Source organism: Malania oleifera, chromosome 9 (assembly GCF_029873635.1).
Source record: "Malania oleifera isolate guangnan ecotype guangnan chromosome 9, ASM2987363v1, whole genome shotgun sequence".
Taxonomy (NCBI): domain Eukaryota; kingdom Viridiplantae; phylum Streptophyta; class Magnoliopsida; order Santalales; family Ximeniaceae; genus Malania; species Malania oleifera.
In genome coordinates, this window is record NC_080425.1 from 84,667,317 (window position 1) to 84,684,059 (window position 16,743).

Consider the following 16,743-nt stretch of genomic DNA (forward strand, 5'->3'; position numbering starts at 1 on the left):
TTATATTGTATGGTATCATGGATGGTTGTATGATACATAGATAGGTTAGGTTACTATATCACACCCTGGGGCCCATTTTCAAGTTCGGGGCATGACAGTTTGGTATCAAAACTAACCAGGTTGTTAGGCCTTACAGACTTGATTTGGCGTAATCATGTTAACATACCAAAGTATAGGAATGTAAGAAATGGGTAAAGTAGGTCAAGGGTTGTCTTGTAGCTAGATAGGGATTTATTGACGGTATTCTGTGTTTTTCCTGAAATGACGATTTCAGTAAAATCACGGCAAACCATTGATGGTTTCGTGTCGATGCGGGGAGGCAGACCTAGACTTGAGAGTCTAGAAGTTAACATGAATATCCTGCAATGATTGTGTTAATTGTGCTATGATAGAGGAATACTAATCTATTCCTGTCATATTTTTAGAATGGAGCCCAAGGATAGCAATTGGGATAGTAGCTCGGAAGGGACTGCGAGTGAAGGGTCTCCTTCCGTGCCGTGAGGTTTGACCAAACAGATTATAAGAGAGATCGGGCAAAGCGCTAGGGGACAAGAGCATTTGTCTACTGCGGCTACAGGTTGCACCATTAAGAAGCATGCATCCTCCGACGTTTACTGAAGGATCTAATCCAATTGTGGCAGAGAACTAGGTGTAGAAGACGGAAAAGATACTGAATGTTCTGCACTACATCAACAAGCAGAAAGCTCCATATGCTATGTTTCAGCTCGCAGGGAAAGTTGAGAGATGGTGGATGGCTGTGAGTCTGCTTGAGGAGCAGAGATCCGATTCTTCAGGGATGTCGTCGAACCGTTTTAAGAAGGTATTCTTTGAGAGATACTTCCCGACTTCCACCTGTGATGCGAAGGCAAACAAATTCCTGAGTCTAACTCAGGGGATTATGATGGTGCAGAAATACGTAGCCAGATATATTGAGTTATCTCACTTTGCACCATGTTTGGTCTCAAACGAGTATGAGAAGAATCAAAAGTTCAAGAATGGTCTGAGGAAGGATATTCGTAGACTAGTTGGAATGCTACAGATTCGAGAGTTTTCTATTCTGGTGGATAAGGTCACCGTGATTGAGGCTGGTCTCTAGGAAGACAAGGTGGTGCGGGAATAGAAGAAAAGGCCAGTACCTTTTGGTTCTCAGACTGGTTCTCATCAAGAATAGTGGAAAAAGAGGAACTATGGTACGGGTAATCGCGAGGGTGTGGAATCGTGGGGTCCACCAGGGCATCAACCTCGCAAGAGTTGTACCTAGTTTCATAGGTGGCATGACGGTGAGTGCCAGTTCATGGGTAATTATTACTGATGTGGCAAACCGGGCCATATATCCCGAAATTGTCGTACCCTGATGAATGACGCACCTGCACCGAGTCAGAATTGGGGAAAAAAACCAAGTGCCTTAGGGAAACTTTCAGGAAACACAGCTCAGACGAGGGTGTACTCGCTTACTCCAGTCGACGCAAAGCATGTTGGCAACATGGTGATAGGTACCAGTTGTTGTCTTATTCGATTCAGGAGTAACCCACTCCTATATATCTGCAGACTTTGTGAAACTGTGTGGAGTTAAAACCCAAGTGATGGATGAGGGGTTGCCTGTGGCTATACTGTCTGGGAGTGTGGTGATCTATAGGAAAATGTTAGGAGATTGCCCAGTGGTAATTCAGGGAAGGTCGCTACTGGTGAATCTAGTAGTATACGACATGTATGGGTTTGATGTTATACTGGGGATGGATTGGTTATCCTCCAGTTTTGTTGTGATTGACTGTCATAGGAAAGTGGTGGTGTTCAGACCTCCTAGGGAGCAAAAATATGAGTTCGTAGGATTGTGTGTGCATTCGATGCCACAAATTTCGTTGGCTATGCAGGCGAGAAGGTTACTCTTGGATGGTTGTCAGGAGTACCTGGCTTGTGTGAAGGAACCACCTCGAGATGATCTGAAACTTGAAGATATTCGAATGGTTAACGAATTTTCGGATGTATTCTTGGAAGACTTACCCAGTTTACCTCCTGATCGTGAGGTGGAGTTCGCTATTGAATTGCTGCTAGGAAAGGCACCGATTTCTAAAGCCCATATCGGATGGCTCCAGCTGAACTTAAAGAGTTGAAGGAGCAGTTGCAAGAACTACTGGATATGAGCTTTGTCAGACCTAGTGTTTCGCCCTAGGGAGCTTTAGTATTGTTCGTGAAGAAGGACGAGTCAATGAGAATGTGCACTAATTACCGTGAGATCAACAAGGTAACAGTGAAGAACCAATACTCGTTGCCTCATATAGATGATCTATTTGACCAGCTGTAAGGAACGCAGGTCTTTTCGAAGATCGATTTACGGTTAGGGTATCATCAGGTGAAAGTTAAGAATGAGGATGTTGCGAAATTTGCTTTTTGAACCAGATATGGTCACTACGAGTTTCTGGTCATGTCTTTTGGGTTGACTAACGTTCTAGCAATATTTATGGACCTAATGAACAGGGTTTTCCATGAATACCTAGACCAGTTCGTAGTGGTATTCATTGACAATATTCTGGTATACTCTAGGAGTCTAGAAGAGCATGAAAATCATCTGAGGTTGGTGCTTCAGGTACTACGGGAAAATAAGTTTTATTCCAAGTTGAAGAAATGTGAGTTTTGGTTGAAGAATGTCGCATTTCTTGGCCATGTCGTGTCAGAAGGTGGTATCTCAGTTGATCCAAGTAGGATAGAAGCAGTGGTTGACTGGGTGAAATTGAAGAGTGTGCAGGATGTTCGGAGTTTCCTAGGACTGTCTAGGTACTAGCAGCGGTTCGTGGAGGGATTCTCCAAGTTTTCTGACCCTTTGACATGGGTAACAAGGAAGGATGTGAGATTTGGTTGGACCGACAAGTGCGAGCAGAGTTTACATGAGTTGAAACATCGACTAGTCACTGCTCCGGTGTTGGCCATCCCATATAGGGACGATGATTTTGTGATATATAGTGACGCGTCTCTAAAGGGTTTGGGATATGTGCTGATGCAATAGGGGAAATTAATATCTTATGCTTCTCGGCAACTCAAAGAGAACGAGAAAAATTACCCTATGCGTGATCTAGAGTTGGCGGCAGTAGTGTATGCGCTGAAGATCTGGAGACACTACTTGTATAGTGAACAGTGTGAGATATTTACGGACCACAAGAATCTCAAATACTTTTTCACACAGAAGGAGTTGAACATGAGGCAAAGGAAGTGGCTGGAACTGATCAAAGACTACGATTGCACCATTAGCTAACATCCGGGGAAAGCTAATGTGGTAGCTGATGCATTGAGTCGGAAGTCAGAGCATAAATCAGTATCTGCAGTTGTAGTTCAGCATCATATCAGAGAGAATTTGGAGAGTCTTGGCGTGGAATTGGTGGATGGTAATCACCAGGCTTTTATTGCTAGCTTGGTGATCCAACTGACATTATTTGAGAGGATTAAAGTCACGCAGGCTAATGATGGGGAGTTAGTGGAAGTTGTAGAGAAAGTGCAGTAGGGATTGGATGTAGATTTTAACATCTCCGAGGGAGGTGTGCTGAGGTTTGGAACCAAGCTATGTGTTCCAAACGATGAGGGGATAAGGAGGACGATCCTGGAGGAGGCGTATCGTTCTTTTTATACGGTACATCCGGGTAGCACGAAGATGTATCGAGATCTGCGCGAATCTTTCTGGTGGAGTGGCCTAAAAAGGGAGATTGCTCGATTTGTGGAACAATGTCTAACGTGTCAACAGGTAAAGGATGAACATCAGAGGCCGGTAGGGCCATTGCAGCTATTGAGCATTACGGAGTGGAAATGGGAGCATATCTCCATAAACTTTGTCACCGGATTACCACCATCACATCACGGGCAGAACGCAATCTGGGTGATCGTGGATAGGTTGACTGAATCTGCTCACTTTATACCGATGAAGATTAGCTACCCTTTGAGTAGTCTAGCAGACCTATACGTGCAGGAGATAGTCAGAATGCACGGGATACCGGTATCCATTGTTTCAGATTGAGACCCAAGATTCACTTCTCGATTTTGGAAGATCTTACAGGAAGCACTGGGGACGAAGTTTACTTTCAGAACTGTGTTCCACCCCCAAACGGATGGACAGTTAGAGAGAACGATTCATATCTTATAGGATATGTTACAGGCGTGTGCGTTAGACTTCGGCGGTAGCTGGATGCGATTTCTATCATTGGTGGAGTTCTCCTATAACTATAGCTTTCAAGGTAGTATCGGGATGGCACCGTTCGAGGCATTGTATGGTTGGAGGTGTCGGTTTCCTCTATACTTGGACGAGATTGGTGAACGGCAAATATTGGGACCAAAACTCGTACAACAGGCTTCTGAGAAGGTTATATTGATCAATGATAGAATTAAATTAGCTCGGAGTCGGCAGATGAATTATGTGGATGTTCACCGATGAGAGTTGGAATTCGAGGTAGGGGGTAAGATATTCCTGAGGATCGCTCTGATGAAAGTAGTGATGAGATTCGAGAAAAAGGGCAAACTGAGCCCGAGGTTTTGAGGTACTTGAACGAGTGGGTCCGGTAGCCTACACGATTACACTACCTCCATCGCTCTCTCGGATCCACGATGTGTTTCATGTATCTATGTTGAGGAGGTACGTGGTGAATCCGTCACATGTGATTAGTTACAAATCTTTAGAGATTGGGGATACTTTGGCATATGAGGAGATACCCGTTCATATTCTGGACCAGAAAGTTCAAAAGTTGCGTACCAAGGAGATACCGTTAGTGAAAGTGTTGTGGCGAAATCACACGGTTGAGGAGGCTTATTGGGAAATAAAGACGGAGATACGCCAAAAATATCCACAAATGTTCCAAGGATTAGGGATCGTTAGAACTACACAACTGCTCAAGTAAGTAGTAGTTTTGTTTGCAGGATCGGTTTATGTAGGTAGGTGATATTTCTGTTATTTAGAGTGATGATGTGGTTAGTCTCTGGGAGAGTTTTTGATATTGTGAGCTCCCAAGACAGAATATATGTAACCACAGTATTCCTCCTCCATAAGTGAGGGTATGATATATATTTGGTACGGGGCTGCTATGTGGGTGGCCGCCGGCTCTTTCTAGAGTCGGGTATGCATTTTGGTATATTAATGAGTTAGCGAGCGAGAGATTGCAAATTTTGAGGACGAAATTTTTGTAAGGAGGGGAGGTTGTAAGAACCCAACCTGAGAATTTTAGATTAAATAAATAAGAATAGGGGAAGGGAAATTAAGAAGGTGAAAACAGCAAGACTCATCGACGAGGCTCCTTCTCTCGTCGACGAGGTCTCTTCTACAGCTCGGTGACGAAATTCAAAGGTTCGTTGACGAGTAAATATCAAGAGATTTTTGGAATTCTAAAATCTCAAACTCGTCAACGAGGCCACTCCGTTGTCAACGAATGCCCTTCTTATGCTCATCGACGAGTGCTTCACTTCGTCGACGAGGCTAATCGGATCAAAGGTCTATAAGTTGAATTTTCACTTTCAAAATTCAGAGGTTCGTCGACGAGTAAATATCGAGAGATTTTGGGAATTCTGAAATCTCAAGCTCGTTGACGAGGCCACTCTGTCATCAATGAATGTCCTTCTTATGCTCATCGACGAGTGCTTCACTTCGTCGACAAGACCGATCGGGTCAAGGGTCTATAAGTTGAATTTTCACTTTCTTAATGGTTAAGAAACATAAAAATTTTCTCTTTCTCTCTCTCTCTCTCTCTCTAGAACTCGAACCACTCTCTAACTAAGGTTTCGGGCCATCTACTACCCGAATCAACGATCTGACGTTACTACGTGGATCAGGGGGAAAATCTCTACGTTTATAGCAAATCGGATCCTCATTTTGAGGAATTTTGGGTTTTATCCCAAAATCGAGGTAAGGGTTCGATTTCATTTTTGGTTCGGTAGATATGTAGTAGGTAGGATTATATTGAAGTATAGTTCTAAGTCGTCATTTTGGTTACTTATTTGGGAAAATCTATCGAGTGAAATTACGGGATTTTTGGGTTTACGATTTTTGGGAAAATTGGGGTTATCAAATTTCATCTCAGTTTTTGTTGGAAAATCATGTATTTGAATAAATGGTAATATAAAGATGACCGTACCTTCATTTTATGTTAAACTATATTCTCAGATTAATTATGAGGTGATTATTTGTTACCCAAATAAGTGTGGCATGAGCTGGTATATTGAAATGAGTTAAGTTATGAAATCATGAAATGAGATATAGGAATGGTGGTTCCAAAACTGTTTTCAGGAATCTGTGGAAAACTAATACCGATTAAATACCGAGGATTCTATGTGATGATTGTTATTATGTGGTGAGCATCCAATTTAATTACCGACGAGCTAAGCATCCGCTTTAATTACCAACATGTTAGGGCCTCCGGTTCACTACCGATGGGCCAAGACATCCGATTAAATTCTGATGAGTCTGAAATCCGGTTTTAATTCCAACGAGTCGCTCATCTAGGTTGTTACCGATGAGTTGGGACATCCGATTTAATTCTGATGTGGATATGTGTTGTGAAATATACTATGTGTTTGTGAATTCACTGTGTTGTGAACTATATTGGAACTGTGTTATGAAAATACTGGAATTGTAAAGTATTATGTTTTTCTGTTGAAGTAACACTCATGTGCCCACACACTGATATAACTTGTTTCTCCCTTACTGAGAGGTGTCTCACCCCTGTCATACAAATATTTTTCAGATCCTTCGAGTAGCCGACACTAGCGTCCTAGCATTTCAGGAGTGTGGTTGTTGGTTAGCTTTGTAGAAGTACTTATGTAAGTACTAATCTTTGGCTGGGCTGTCATTTTGGGTTATGAAGATACCCGAGGTATGTTATGTATTTTGGGAATTAGACTATGGTTTTGTATAAACTCTGGTATGATATGATAGTATGAAATTAATGCAATAAGTTGTATAATTCCGCTGTGTATGTTGTGTATGTGATGGTGTATAGGGTATATGTGAACCCTACGAGGTCAGACCCTTATATTGTGTGGTATCATGAATGGTTGTATGATACAGAGATAGGTTAGGTTACTATATCACACCCTGGAGCCCATTTTCAGGTTTGGGGCGTGACAGTTAATATTTTGACTTTTCAACCAACAATGGGTTCGGTCGACTAAGCTGAATATAACTAGGTGGGTTCAGTCGACCGGAGCTATTCAAAGCAGAATTTTTTACCCTAATTTTGATCCCTGTTTATGTAAATGTGACATTTTAGCCTAAGGAACTTTTCATTATGTGCATGGGTTCATAAGGTCAATCTATGGCCTAGGCTTTTTAATTGTGCTCAAAAATCTGGCGTCGGTCGACCTTTGTTAAATCCATTTTGGCCCTTGAACCTTTTCAACCTTGTGTGAGTAAGTTGTGGCATTTATCTTAAGGGTATTGGTTCTTATGAGTCAATCTATAATCCATTGAGCATTCATCCCTATCATGCATAAGATGCATTAATTATTACAAACCATGATAAATTAAAAACCAAATAAATTGAACACAACTACAACAAGAAAAAGTGGTCTTCATTCCTTTCGTTTTTTCCAGAACCATCTTAAACTTGAATTTTATGGATCGTATGGTTTCCTTGTGTTCCTACCATCAGTGCATGCTAAGGATGAATCTGTTCAAGAAGCTCAGTTTACAAGTATAAAACATTGGTTTTATCATAATCAAAACGGGATCAGACTCATAAAGTCAACAGAGCTGATAGATCGAGACATTTTATGGCTTGCTATGTGGTTAGTTTGCAAAATATGAGGTATTTTTTAAGGTATTGAAGTGGATAGCAGCATCCACGATTTTTTCGACAAGTGTAGTATTTTTTGGTTACTACTGAAGCTACTCCTAGACTTTGGTGATGTTGATGACCCTCCTACTGCAACAGGTTGTGTGGTATTATGATATTTAGGGTTTGATTAGTGGCGATTATGCAATTAGGGTTTAGGTCGGATCTTGCTCTAATACCATGTTAAATAATCAGGTAAAATGGAAGACCTAACCTTCATGATAGGTCTCTACCTCTATTTATAATATATGTCAAGTACAATCCAATGACCATAGTACCCTCACTAACTCACACTTATTAATATAACTCTTAACACATAATAATAATGCTAAATGACTAAATAACCACTAATAGTGTCTATGCTTGAGTGGTTTGGTTTATGTCAAACTTTTAAACCTTTCCTAAAAATTACTTGAGAGAAGCCTTAGATTAAATTTGTCTAACTCTAAATTGTATTAAATTTGATTAAATTCATTTAAATCAAATTAAAGACCCAAAATCCATATTTCCAAATATCGCATAAAGATTTTCTGGCTACAAATTTCAGTATACAACAGATCTCCTTCGTTTAATGTTTAGCAGACCTTACGCATCCTTGCTAATTTTTTTCAGACTTCCTTGAATTATTGCATTCTTTACTATTGTCTATGTATTTCCACTTTTGTTGTACATTCCATTAATAAAGTTTGCTACCAAAGAAGAATAAAAGTTTGCTCCTCTAGGGCTGAAACACAGTAAACAGACCTTCGATCTTATTGCTTACACTATAGGTTCCTCGGTCAAAATGCAAGTTCTAAGCTCTCCTTCAACCCAACATAGGCAGCATCATAAGACTGAAATTGCTATCCAACAAAAGCTTCTCAATCACCAAATATATTTTTATTTGCTAATTCCAAATCAGCAGGAGTAAAATAGCTACAAGATTCAACAAAAAGAACAATTTCATCAGATGAGTAAAATAACTACAAGATTCAACAAAAAGAACAATTTCATCATATGAGACTCTCAACAAGAACAGAAATTACAACAGTAGGGCTCATTGTCTAAGCAGGAATATGATCACAAAAACAATTCATAAAAATTGAAATAAAACCAATTTAACTAAAACTTGATATTACCTGGGGAGAGGAGTTTATATAGCTCAAGTGCCAATCGAATTTTCCAACCACAAGAAAAATACATATGTTGCAGAGAAATAGAAAATACTCAATGAAAATAATTTCCAACGGCACCCCTCAGAGACTCTGGCATAAGGCTAACAAAATTGCCCTTGTGTCTTGTCAACAAATTGCAAGAGCAAGAACTAAAACAACTTGTGCATCTACCTTCGCCGCCGCCGTGGCTTTGGAAATTGAAGAGGAACAGGAAGGGTAGCATATGTCACGTTGTTTTGACGGACAAGTTTGCAACCCAAATGCTCATAATGTGGTCTCATTTTAATAGCAGGCATTCTCAGATCCTTCGCTATATCTAATGGGTCAGTCCGAAAATCATCAGCAAAGAGGGTAAGCACCAGGACATAGCTGATGAGGAGACCATTATTTGCCTCTGAAAGCTGTTTTTTCAATGCTGGATCGGCAAACATAGATGAAAACTTCTTAACTAAGATTGCTGGTATTTTATGATCTTTTGCAGATGAGGCACCATCCATGGAATGCTGATCCTTGAATTTTATAAGATGGGTTATATATGACAATATGCAAGCAAGCGTCGTCTTCTTTTCCTCATCCTATACAATGAAAATCAAAGAAAAGAGTTTAATTATAATTAATATCAACAATGAAAACAATTATTGCACATAAAAGCTTAAATTATTTGTAAACTTTTGATTCATTTGGTGCCCATACTAGTTAGGATCTGTTTCTATCATTTCTATTTTCTGCTTTTTGTTCTGTTTTCATTTTTGTACAGTTAAGAAACAAATTATGAAAATTACATTGCTAGTTTTCTATTTCTGTTGTCATTTTATTTGCGAAAAACTAAAAACCAAATTTTACGATTTTCAGTTATTTTGGTAACCTATTGCTAAATATTTTAATATCAAGAATTAACTCTTTTTTTGGGATTAAATCATCCATTTTATACAAATTTTTCCATTCAAATTAAAATAAAATGAATATATGAATTTAAAATAAAAATATTAATAAAATTTCAACAGAATCAAAAAATAATAATAATCCATTTACAAAATTTTATTTTTCAATTGTCATGTATAATAAGATTTTCCTTTTTTAATAAGTAAAGGAAACTTTATTGAAAAAAAATTATCGTTATAGTAAAGTGAATTTTGAAATGTTCAAATTAGGTAAAATAATAACAATTTTTATTTTTATTATAGTATCTTTAATCTGCATTACTTTGTACTTTCATTATTTTAATCATAATTTTTAATTATTATTTAATTCAAGGACAAAAATAAACATCTGTTTAATCAAGTTTTTAATTATTTTAGTTTTATAAATATTAGCCAAATATGTTGCTGGTTTTCAATTTTTTAGTTTTTATTTCAAGATTTAATTTCTGTTTTCGTAATTTTTGACAATGATACTAAACATCCGCTTATTTTCTTATTTTCCTTTATCAAAACACAGATATCAAGGCCAACCCATTTGCATGGTGACAGAAGTCCAAACCATGACAGGAAGAATCATGACAAGGCGTTTCTTAAAGTCTGACAATGGCCTACAGAGTAGATTTGCCATTCATATGGTTGTCAGGACTCGGGATAAGCTGATGCTCCCGCAAATAGTAGTTACTATAACTGTATTATAATAAGAAAAGCCAAAGTCTGAACACATTAGATATATACCTCAATATCCTTCAATTTATAAATTCTGTTGCAAACGAAACTTGGGTAGGCAGTAGGAGATACTTCTGCTTCTGCTCCTGCTTGCAAGAGCTCAAGAATATCCAGAAGGTAATCCCACTCAGCTTTCTGAATAATCTTGCCCAGTGGATAGGCCATCTCAGCTGTAGTGGCTGTGACATCATATGGTGGAATATTACGAGAAGCAATAGTTTCAACACTTTCCAGAGCCTCCTTGTTTATAACAACTCCTTCCAGTTTCCTGTCGGAATCCATTGGAGCACTAGAACCCTCATTTTGATTAAGAGAGAGCATTTTCTTAGCCTGCAATAAGACGCATAAATCTATCTTCTGCACAATAACTTCAACCAGAACACTGAATAAAGTACAATTTTGTTACCAAGAAAAGAATTCTGCCAGGAGAAAAAGAATGCAAGAGCCAAATCAAGGGTAGAATACATTAACCCAAAATCCACTTGAAGCCCACAAAACAACAGCCAAACCCTGAAACCCAAACCCAACCAGATCTCCTCCCTAATCAATAAAATCCTTGACCATCCCACCAAATCTCTGGGTCTAGGAAGCACAGATACAAATACAAGAGACAGCTATGACACAACACCAATATCATAATATGGCAATTACAACAACAAACCAAGCCTTAAGTCTCATTAGGTGGGATCAGCTGCCTTCCAACATGCGTCGGATACTGACGCCCTAGCCTATTAGAAGTGTTGGTATTTCCATGGTGAGGATATATGCGACATGACCAGGATACCTTAATTACAACAAAAAACCAGACCTTAAGTCCCACTAGGTGGGATCAACTACCTTCCAGCAAGTATCGGATACTGACACTAGCCTGTTAGAAACGTTTGTGTTTCCTAGCTCTGGGTCAAACGCCCTTTTAGAGCTACTGCTCAGCCTCCCTCCCTCCTCTTTCTCCCAAATTTCCCTTAACACAAGCATACACCCCTAATGAATCAACTGCACTGCTAGAAGCACTCAACGCAGCTTAAGAAATCACCCTTTAAAACCTAAGACCCACTTATTCACTCCCCCTCCCCCCAAAATCCATACAACAAGAGGATAACCCATAGCTATCACGAGAAAAACCCACATGAAGAAACCCTTCACCCTTTCCCTTTCCCCTCCCCACCCCCTCCCCTCCCCTCCCCTCCCCTCCCCGCAATCTTCCCTGCAAATTCCCACAAATCTGCACAAGAAGAAAAACCCTTACCCAACCTCACCATCCCTCTCCATCTGCCCACTAAGCACTGCGCCAAGGACAAAAAAAGGCACAGCGTATAAGCCTGCAACTTCCCCCATTACTTTTCAATTACTTGTTGTGCAAACATGGCATCAACACATCAGTCAATAATTTAGATACTCATATGCTGTATCAGCACCTAAACCCACAGCTTCATGATGTGCACAAATTAAACACAATAATCATTCACAAAAATATTACAAGAATTTACAAAACCATCAAAACACCAATGTCCTTTCATTATTTGATCAGTTTCACATAGGCACCAGTACCCAAACCTGCATATGCAACCACATAGGCCACACCATGGCTTAAAACCCAGGCAGGCCAGTCGAACCAGTGAGTCGAGCCGGTCATCGAACCAGTAAATGTCATTAAAAAATAAGACAATTTTTACATTGTATTCAAACCAGTGGGTTGAGTTGGTCATCAAACCGGTAAATGTCATTATAAAATAAGAGAATTTTTATATTATATACATATTTCTTTGAGTAAAAATAAGCTTAAAAATATGAATTTAATAGTTTTACGCTTTAAAAAGATTAAAACATGTAAAATATCAAGAAGCATTTAAATATGATATATATTTCGCCTATATAACACAAGCTGAAGGTTGACTCCTTGGTTAGATCATAGTTAACTGGGTCACTGCCTAGACCCTGGAACCGTGATTAGGATCACATGTACCGGTTTGTGGGTCAATAGCATCCAGGATTGATGGGGGTCAGGATTCAGATTTGTTAACCTCTTTATTGGCTGAAAAGATAATCCATTGCTAACCTTGTTTCCTTGGATAAGCACCTAGCTTTACCTTTACAATTCACAAGCAAGGACAGCTGGAGTTCTGTGAATTTGAAGTGTTGAAACTGGGAATTTTATATAATTGATTTCAAAAATTATTTAATAAAATTTATATTAATAATGCATAAAATGTATTTTAAATCAAGCAAGACTCCAACAGACAAAAGGCGCCCCAACAACTTAAGGCACATGCCTCACCTTGTCCAAAGTAAAGGCTCACCTTACGCCTTTACCTTTTAAAACATTGGTCAGGAGGTCCCAAATTACTAAATTTTGGTAATCTAGCTATTAAGAAAGTAGTATTAGGCTTCCTTTTTATTTTCCTTATTACCAAGCAGCTAACATATTAGGTGTAACTACCTCGACCCAATTTCAAATCTTCTTTGGCCCAAATGATCCTCACAGTTTTGGCCCATAAGATTGAAATTTAATAAACCTTTCAAGGACAGGAACCTAGTACACACCCATTGTGGGGTCACAACACAAGCAACCTCTGACGTGCTTGTTAGAGTGGCCAACAACTTTGTGCAAGACACATCACCCACCCACATGACAATACCCTCGAGGTTGTTCTATACCAAAGGTAACAATCTCAATCCAACTGTATAAGCCTTTGTCCACTTCGACCTGGTAGAGTTTTGCCCAACAAAAGGCACCTCACAAAGTTGAAGCCTATCTCCCATCTTATATGGCCAAGATCTTCCTAGTACACACTCAATGAGGAATCTAACACTCGGCATATAAATATACGATTATACAAAACTCCAAGTTGAATAAAAATGAATTGATTTTTAGTTATTAAGGTTTATCCTTGTGTAAACAACATAGATCTTATAAACTGATGAGTCGATGACCCTTTTCCTTGGAAAGAGAAGTGGAAGTTTTGGGGTCCCAAGAAAGTTTCTTTCTTCACATGAGAGACTTCTAGGGGCACCATCCCCTTTAGGGAATAATTTTCAAATAAAGTGTGGTATTGTGGTGTGTGTCAGGTGTTGATTCATGTGCAAAAGAGATGGGCAAAACTCTTAACAATTTACTGATACATTTTCCCTTTGCTTGGAAGGTTCAGAGGAATTTTTTTTTTTTTTTTTTTTTTTTTCCGGTGGGGTAGCAGTGGCTCAATATGGATTGGTTATACTTTCTTTCCACCACCCTTTGAAGTTGAAAGAGTAGACAGTGGGTTAAAGAAAGTATGGACTTTCATTTGCAGAGGGAGAGGAATGGATGAGCCTTTGGAGGGGTACATCAAAGGATACACTTGTAAAGAAATTGAAGGACATGGTTATTCACAAACAAAAAAAATATCTCAATACTTCGATGTTTTGGGTTTTGTCACAAACAATATTAAACCAATCTTTCAACTATGATGCTTTTGGGCTCAGCTCAAGTAGCTTGGCCGATCCTGTGTATATCATCCCTTTCCCTTTACCCAATCTTGCAAACAGTATCAAGTTATCAACCCAGCACACTGAATCTAAAAGGGTTCACATAACAGTGCTAATTGCTAAACCTTGAAAAATCTAATGGAAAAAACATATACTTTACCAATTTAAGCTGCACAGCAACAAGAGCATTATGGTATCACATACTATAACATCAGGATATGAGTAGATGTACCTTGCTTATCGACTTATTTGTTCCATAAGTGCTAGTAAGCCTATTTATTTTGTCTGCCCTCTGTTCTGCAGTAAGTTCATTAACCACAGTAGGTGGCTCCTCGCTAGGAAAATATGATCCACTAACACTTGGTTCCAATCTAAATATCTGCAATGGCATCCAAACCAAATTAAACTAAAAAAATACCATCAACTTGTCCAAGAAAAAAAGGCGGAATAATTTTATACAAAAGCATATATTTAGAAGCATGATGAAAGGAACATTTTCCCACCCATGAGGCAAAATATAAACTTTATGCATGAGGCAATGGCTAAAAAAGAAAAAAAGGCATCCTGGTGCACACAGCTCCCGCATATGCAGGGTCTGAGGAAGAGGCGGACCACAATGGGTCTATAGTACGCAGCCTTACCTTGCATTTTTGCAAAAGGCTATTTCCACGCCTTGAACCTGTGACCTCCAGAACACATGGCGACAACCTTACCATTGCGGCTACGCTCCCCTTCAAGCATGAGGCAATGGCTAATGATTCTTTAAATTTATTTATTAAAATACAAAGAAAGAAAAAAAATTTGTTCAAAAAGAAATAGAGTCTTAAGGTTAAATTGAAGTTTGAAATTACAAGAAACTTCAACCTCTAATGCACAATTCTTAGTTCAAAAGGCAAAAAATGACTGCAGCTTGTTAAAAATTTTAAGTCAAGAAATCTCTGAGTAAACCTACATTCAATCATTAAGTTCAACCTTTTTATACAAGTTAAAATGCTGTAATTTCCTGCAGGCATTGTCTGGCTAATAATTTGAACTGCTGCCCACTTCCAAAGCATGGTTGCTAGGCCTTCAGCTTCCATAAGCCAAAATATACTTCCAGTATAACAAGCAAGCATATATCGAACAGTCATTGCAGCAATTCCCAGTGTTAAATAATGGTAGAATGGTTTACTAAATTTTGAATGCATCTACGTAATTCCTAACAAGTTCAACCAAATAAAACTAAAAATAGCATAAGAGAAACCCCCTTCAAAATTTGGGAAGTGTTTCGTGTGATTAATTTACAATTTGCAAGGTACAAATCAATCTTCCGGCTCCATTATGTGCTTGGACAAAAACTTTTTCCAATTTCCAAGAAGAAAAGAAGAAAAAATCCTCCTGAGAATAAACAATTTGATAGACAAATAGAATGAATATTTCCCAACCTTACCCGTAAAACATCACCTGAGATAAATGGAACTTAAATTTTAAATATATATTTAAAAAAAAAAAGTTTACAACACAATTTTGAGAGCAATATTTTCATACCACGCAGCTTCGGAATGTACATAGGAACAGGAAACGTAAGATCTAATTATTTTTAATTTTCTTTTCATCGGCTTCCTGCCCAGTCAAACAGATGGCTAACAAATTGAACCTAAATGAAATACCTTATTCGATGCAATTGGAACAATCTTCAGTGTCCCTGCGTCCTTATCGAGCACCCCAAGAGCATAAGTACATAGCTGCGCACTAGCAGCTTCGCCTGAGTAGTTGGTGCCCACGAACTCCACTTTAGAATCGTCGGGGCTCACGACCAACTGTAACCTACCAGTCTTGCGAGTGTTCCTGAAAACCCTAACCCGAGGTGGCGGCTCGCACTGATCTCCATCGCCTCCTTTCCCGCTCGGGTCGAACCCAGAAGGGAAGTACCCGACGAGAGGGGCGATCTTGTCCGGGTGTTCGCGGACGACCTGCATCGTCACGTCCAGTCTCTTCCTCTTCTTCTTCTTCTTCTTCTTCTCCTTCTCCTTCTTGGTCCTCTGGCTCTCGTCTAGGGATTCGTTTTCTGCGTCCATGGGACCGAGAATGTCGTCGTCGGTTTCCATCGGCAACTGAGAGAGCGGCCGCTTCGGATACAACAATCGTTGCTGCATCTTACATTTTAAAGGACCTCCAAAGCTCAAACACAATTCACATTTATCATTGTTTTTTTTTTTTTAGGAAAATGTGACTCCTAAAAATTTCAATAACAAATTATAAGTAAAAAAGACAATAATCTTTCCCAAAATTTAGTAAAAAATAGTGATTTTTTCTTAAGTTTCAAAAATTTTAATATTTTTTCCTGAGATTTTAAAATTACCATATACCTCTTTCAATATTTGTAAAAAAAGACACAAATTTTAACTTAAAAATTTTATATTTTTGCAAAATATAAGATAAGGTTTGTGTTTTGACAAATATCAAGGGAAGTCCTTAAAATTTGAAATCTTGTTGGCCTTAGAGTCGGTCTAGAGTGGGATGAATAGACTCTTTTTCGAATTTAGGTTTTCCTCTACAAAATAATAAATCTTGACAAGATACTATCAATTATATCACAATATAAAGAATATAAATCATGTTTAAGACGTAAATTAAAGAGTATAAGGAAGAGAAACTTGATAAACGATATAAACGTGGTTCAGCCCCTTACTTACGTCCACA

At 38.7% G+C, this 16,743-nt stretch overlaps 1 protein-coding gene across 2 annotated transcripts; it reads right to left on the minus strand.

Annotated features, from left to right (window-relative positions):
• Positions 1 to 8,284: 8,284 nt before the first annotated feature.
• On the minus strand, positions 8,285 to 16,229 carry LOC131163341 (DNA-directed RNA polymerase I subunit rpa49). Of its 2 annotated transcripts, XR_009139063.1 has the most exons (5): positions 15,711 to 16,229; positions 14,294 to 14,440; positions 10,609 to 10,929; positions 8,918 to 9,528; positions 8,285 to 8,714 (listed from the first exon to the last, which is right to left on the minus strand). XR_009139063.1 is itself a non-coding variant. In XM_058119936.1 (4 exons), exons 1-4 carry the CDS (start codon positions 16,194 to 16,196, stop codon positions 9,121 to 9,123), a joined length of 1,362 nt encoding a protein of 453 aa, XP_057975919.1. In that variant the 5' UTR covers positions 16,197 to 16,229; the 3' UTR covers positions 8,770 to 9,120. The 2 variants fall into 2 exon arrangements, 1 of the variants encoding a protein (XP_057975919.1); XM_058119936.1 differs by lacking the exon at positions 8,285 to 8,714 and having other exon boundaries at positions 8,770 to 9,528.
• Positions 16,230 to 16,743: the final 514 nt, after the last annotated feature.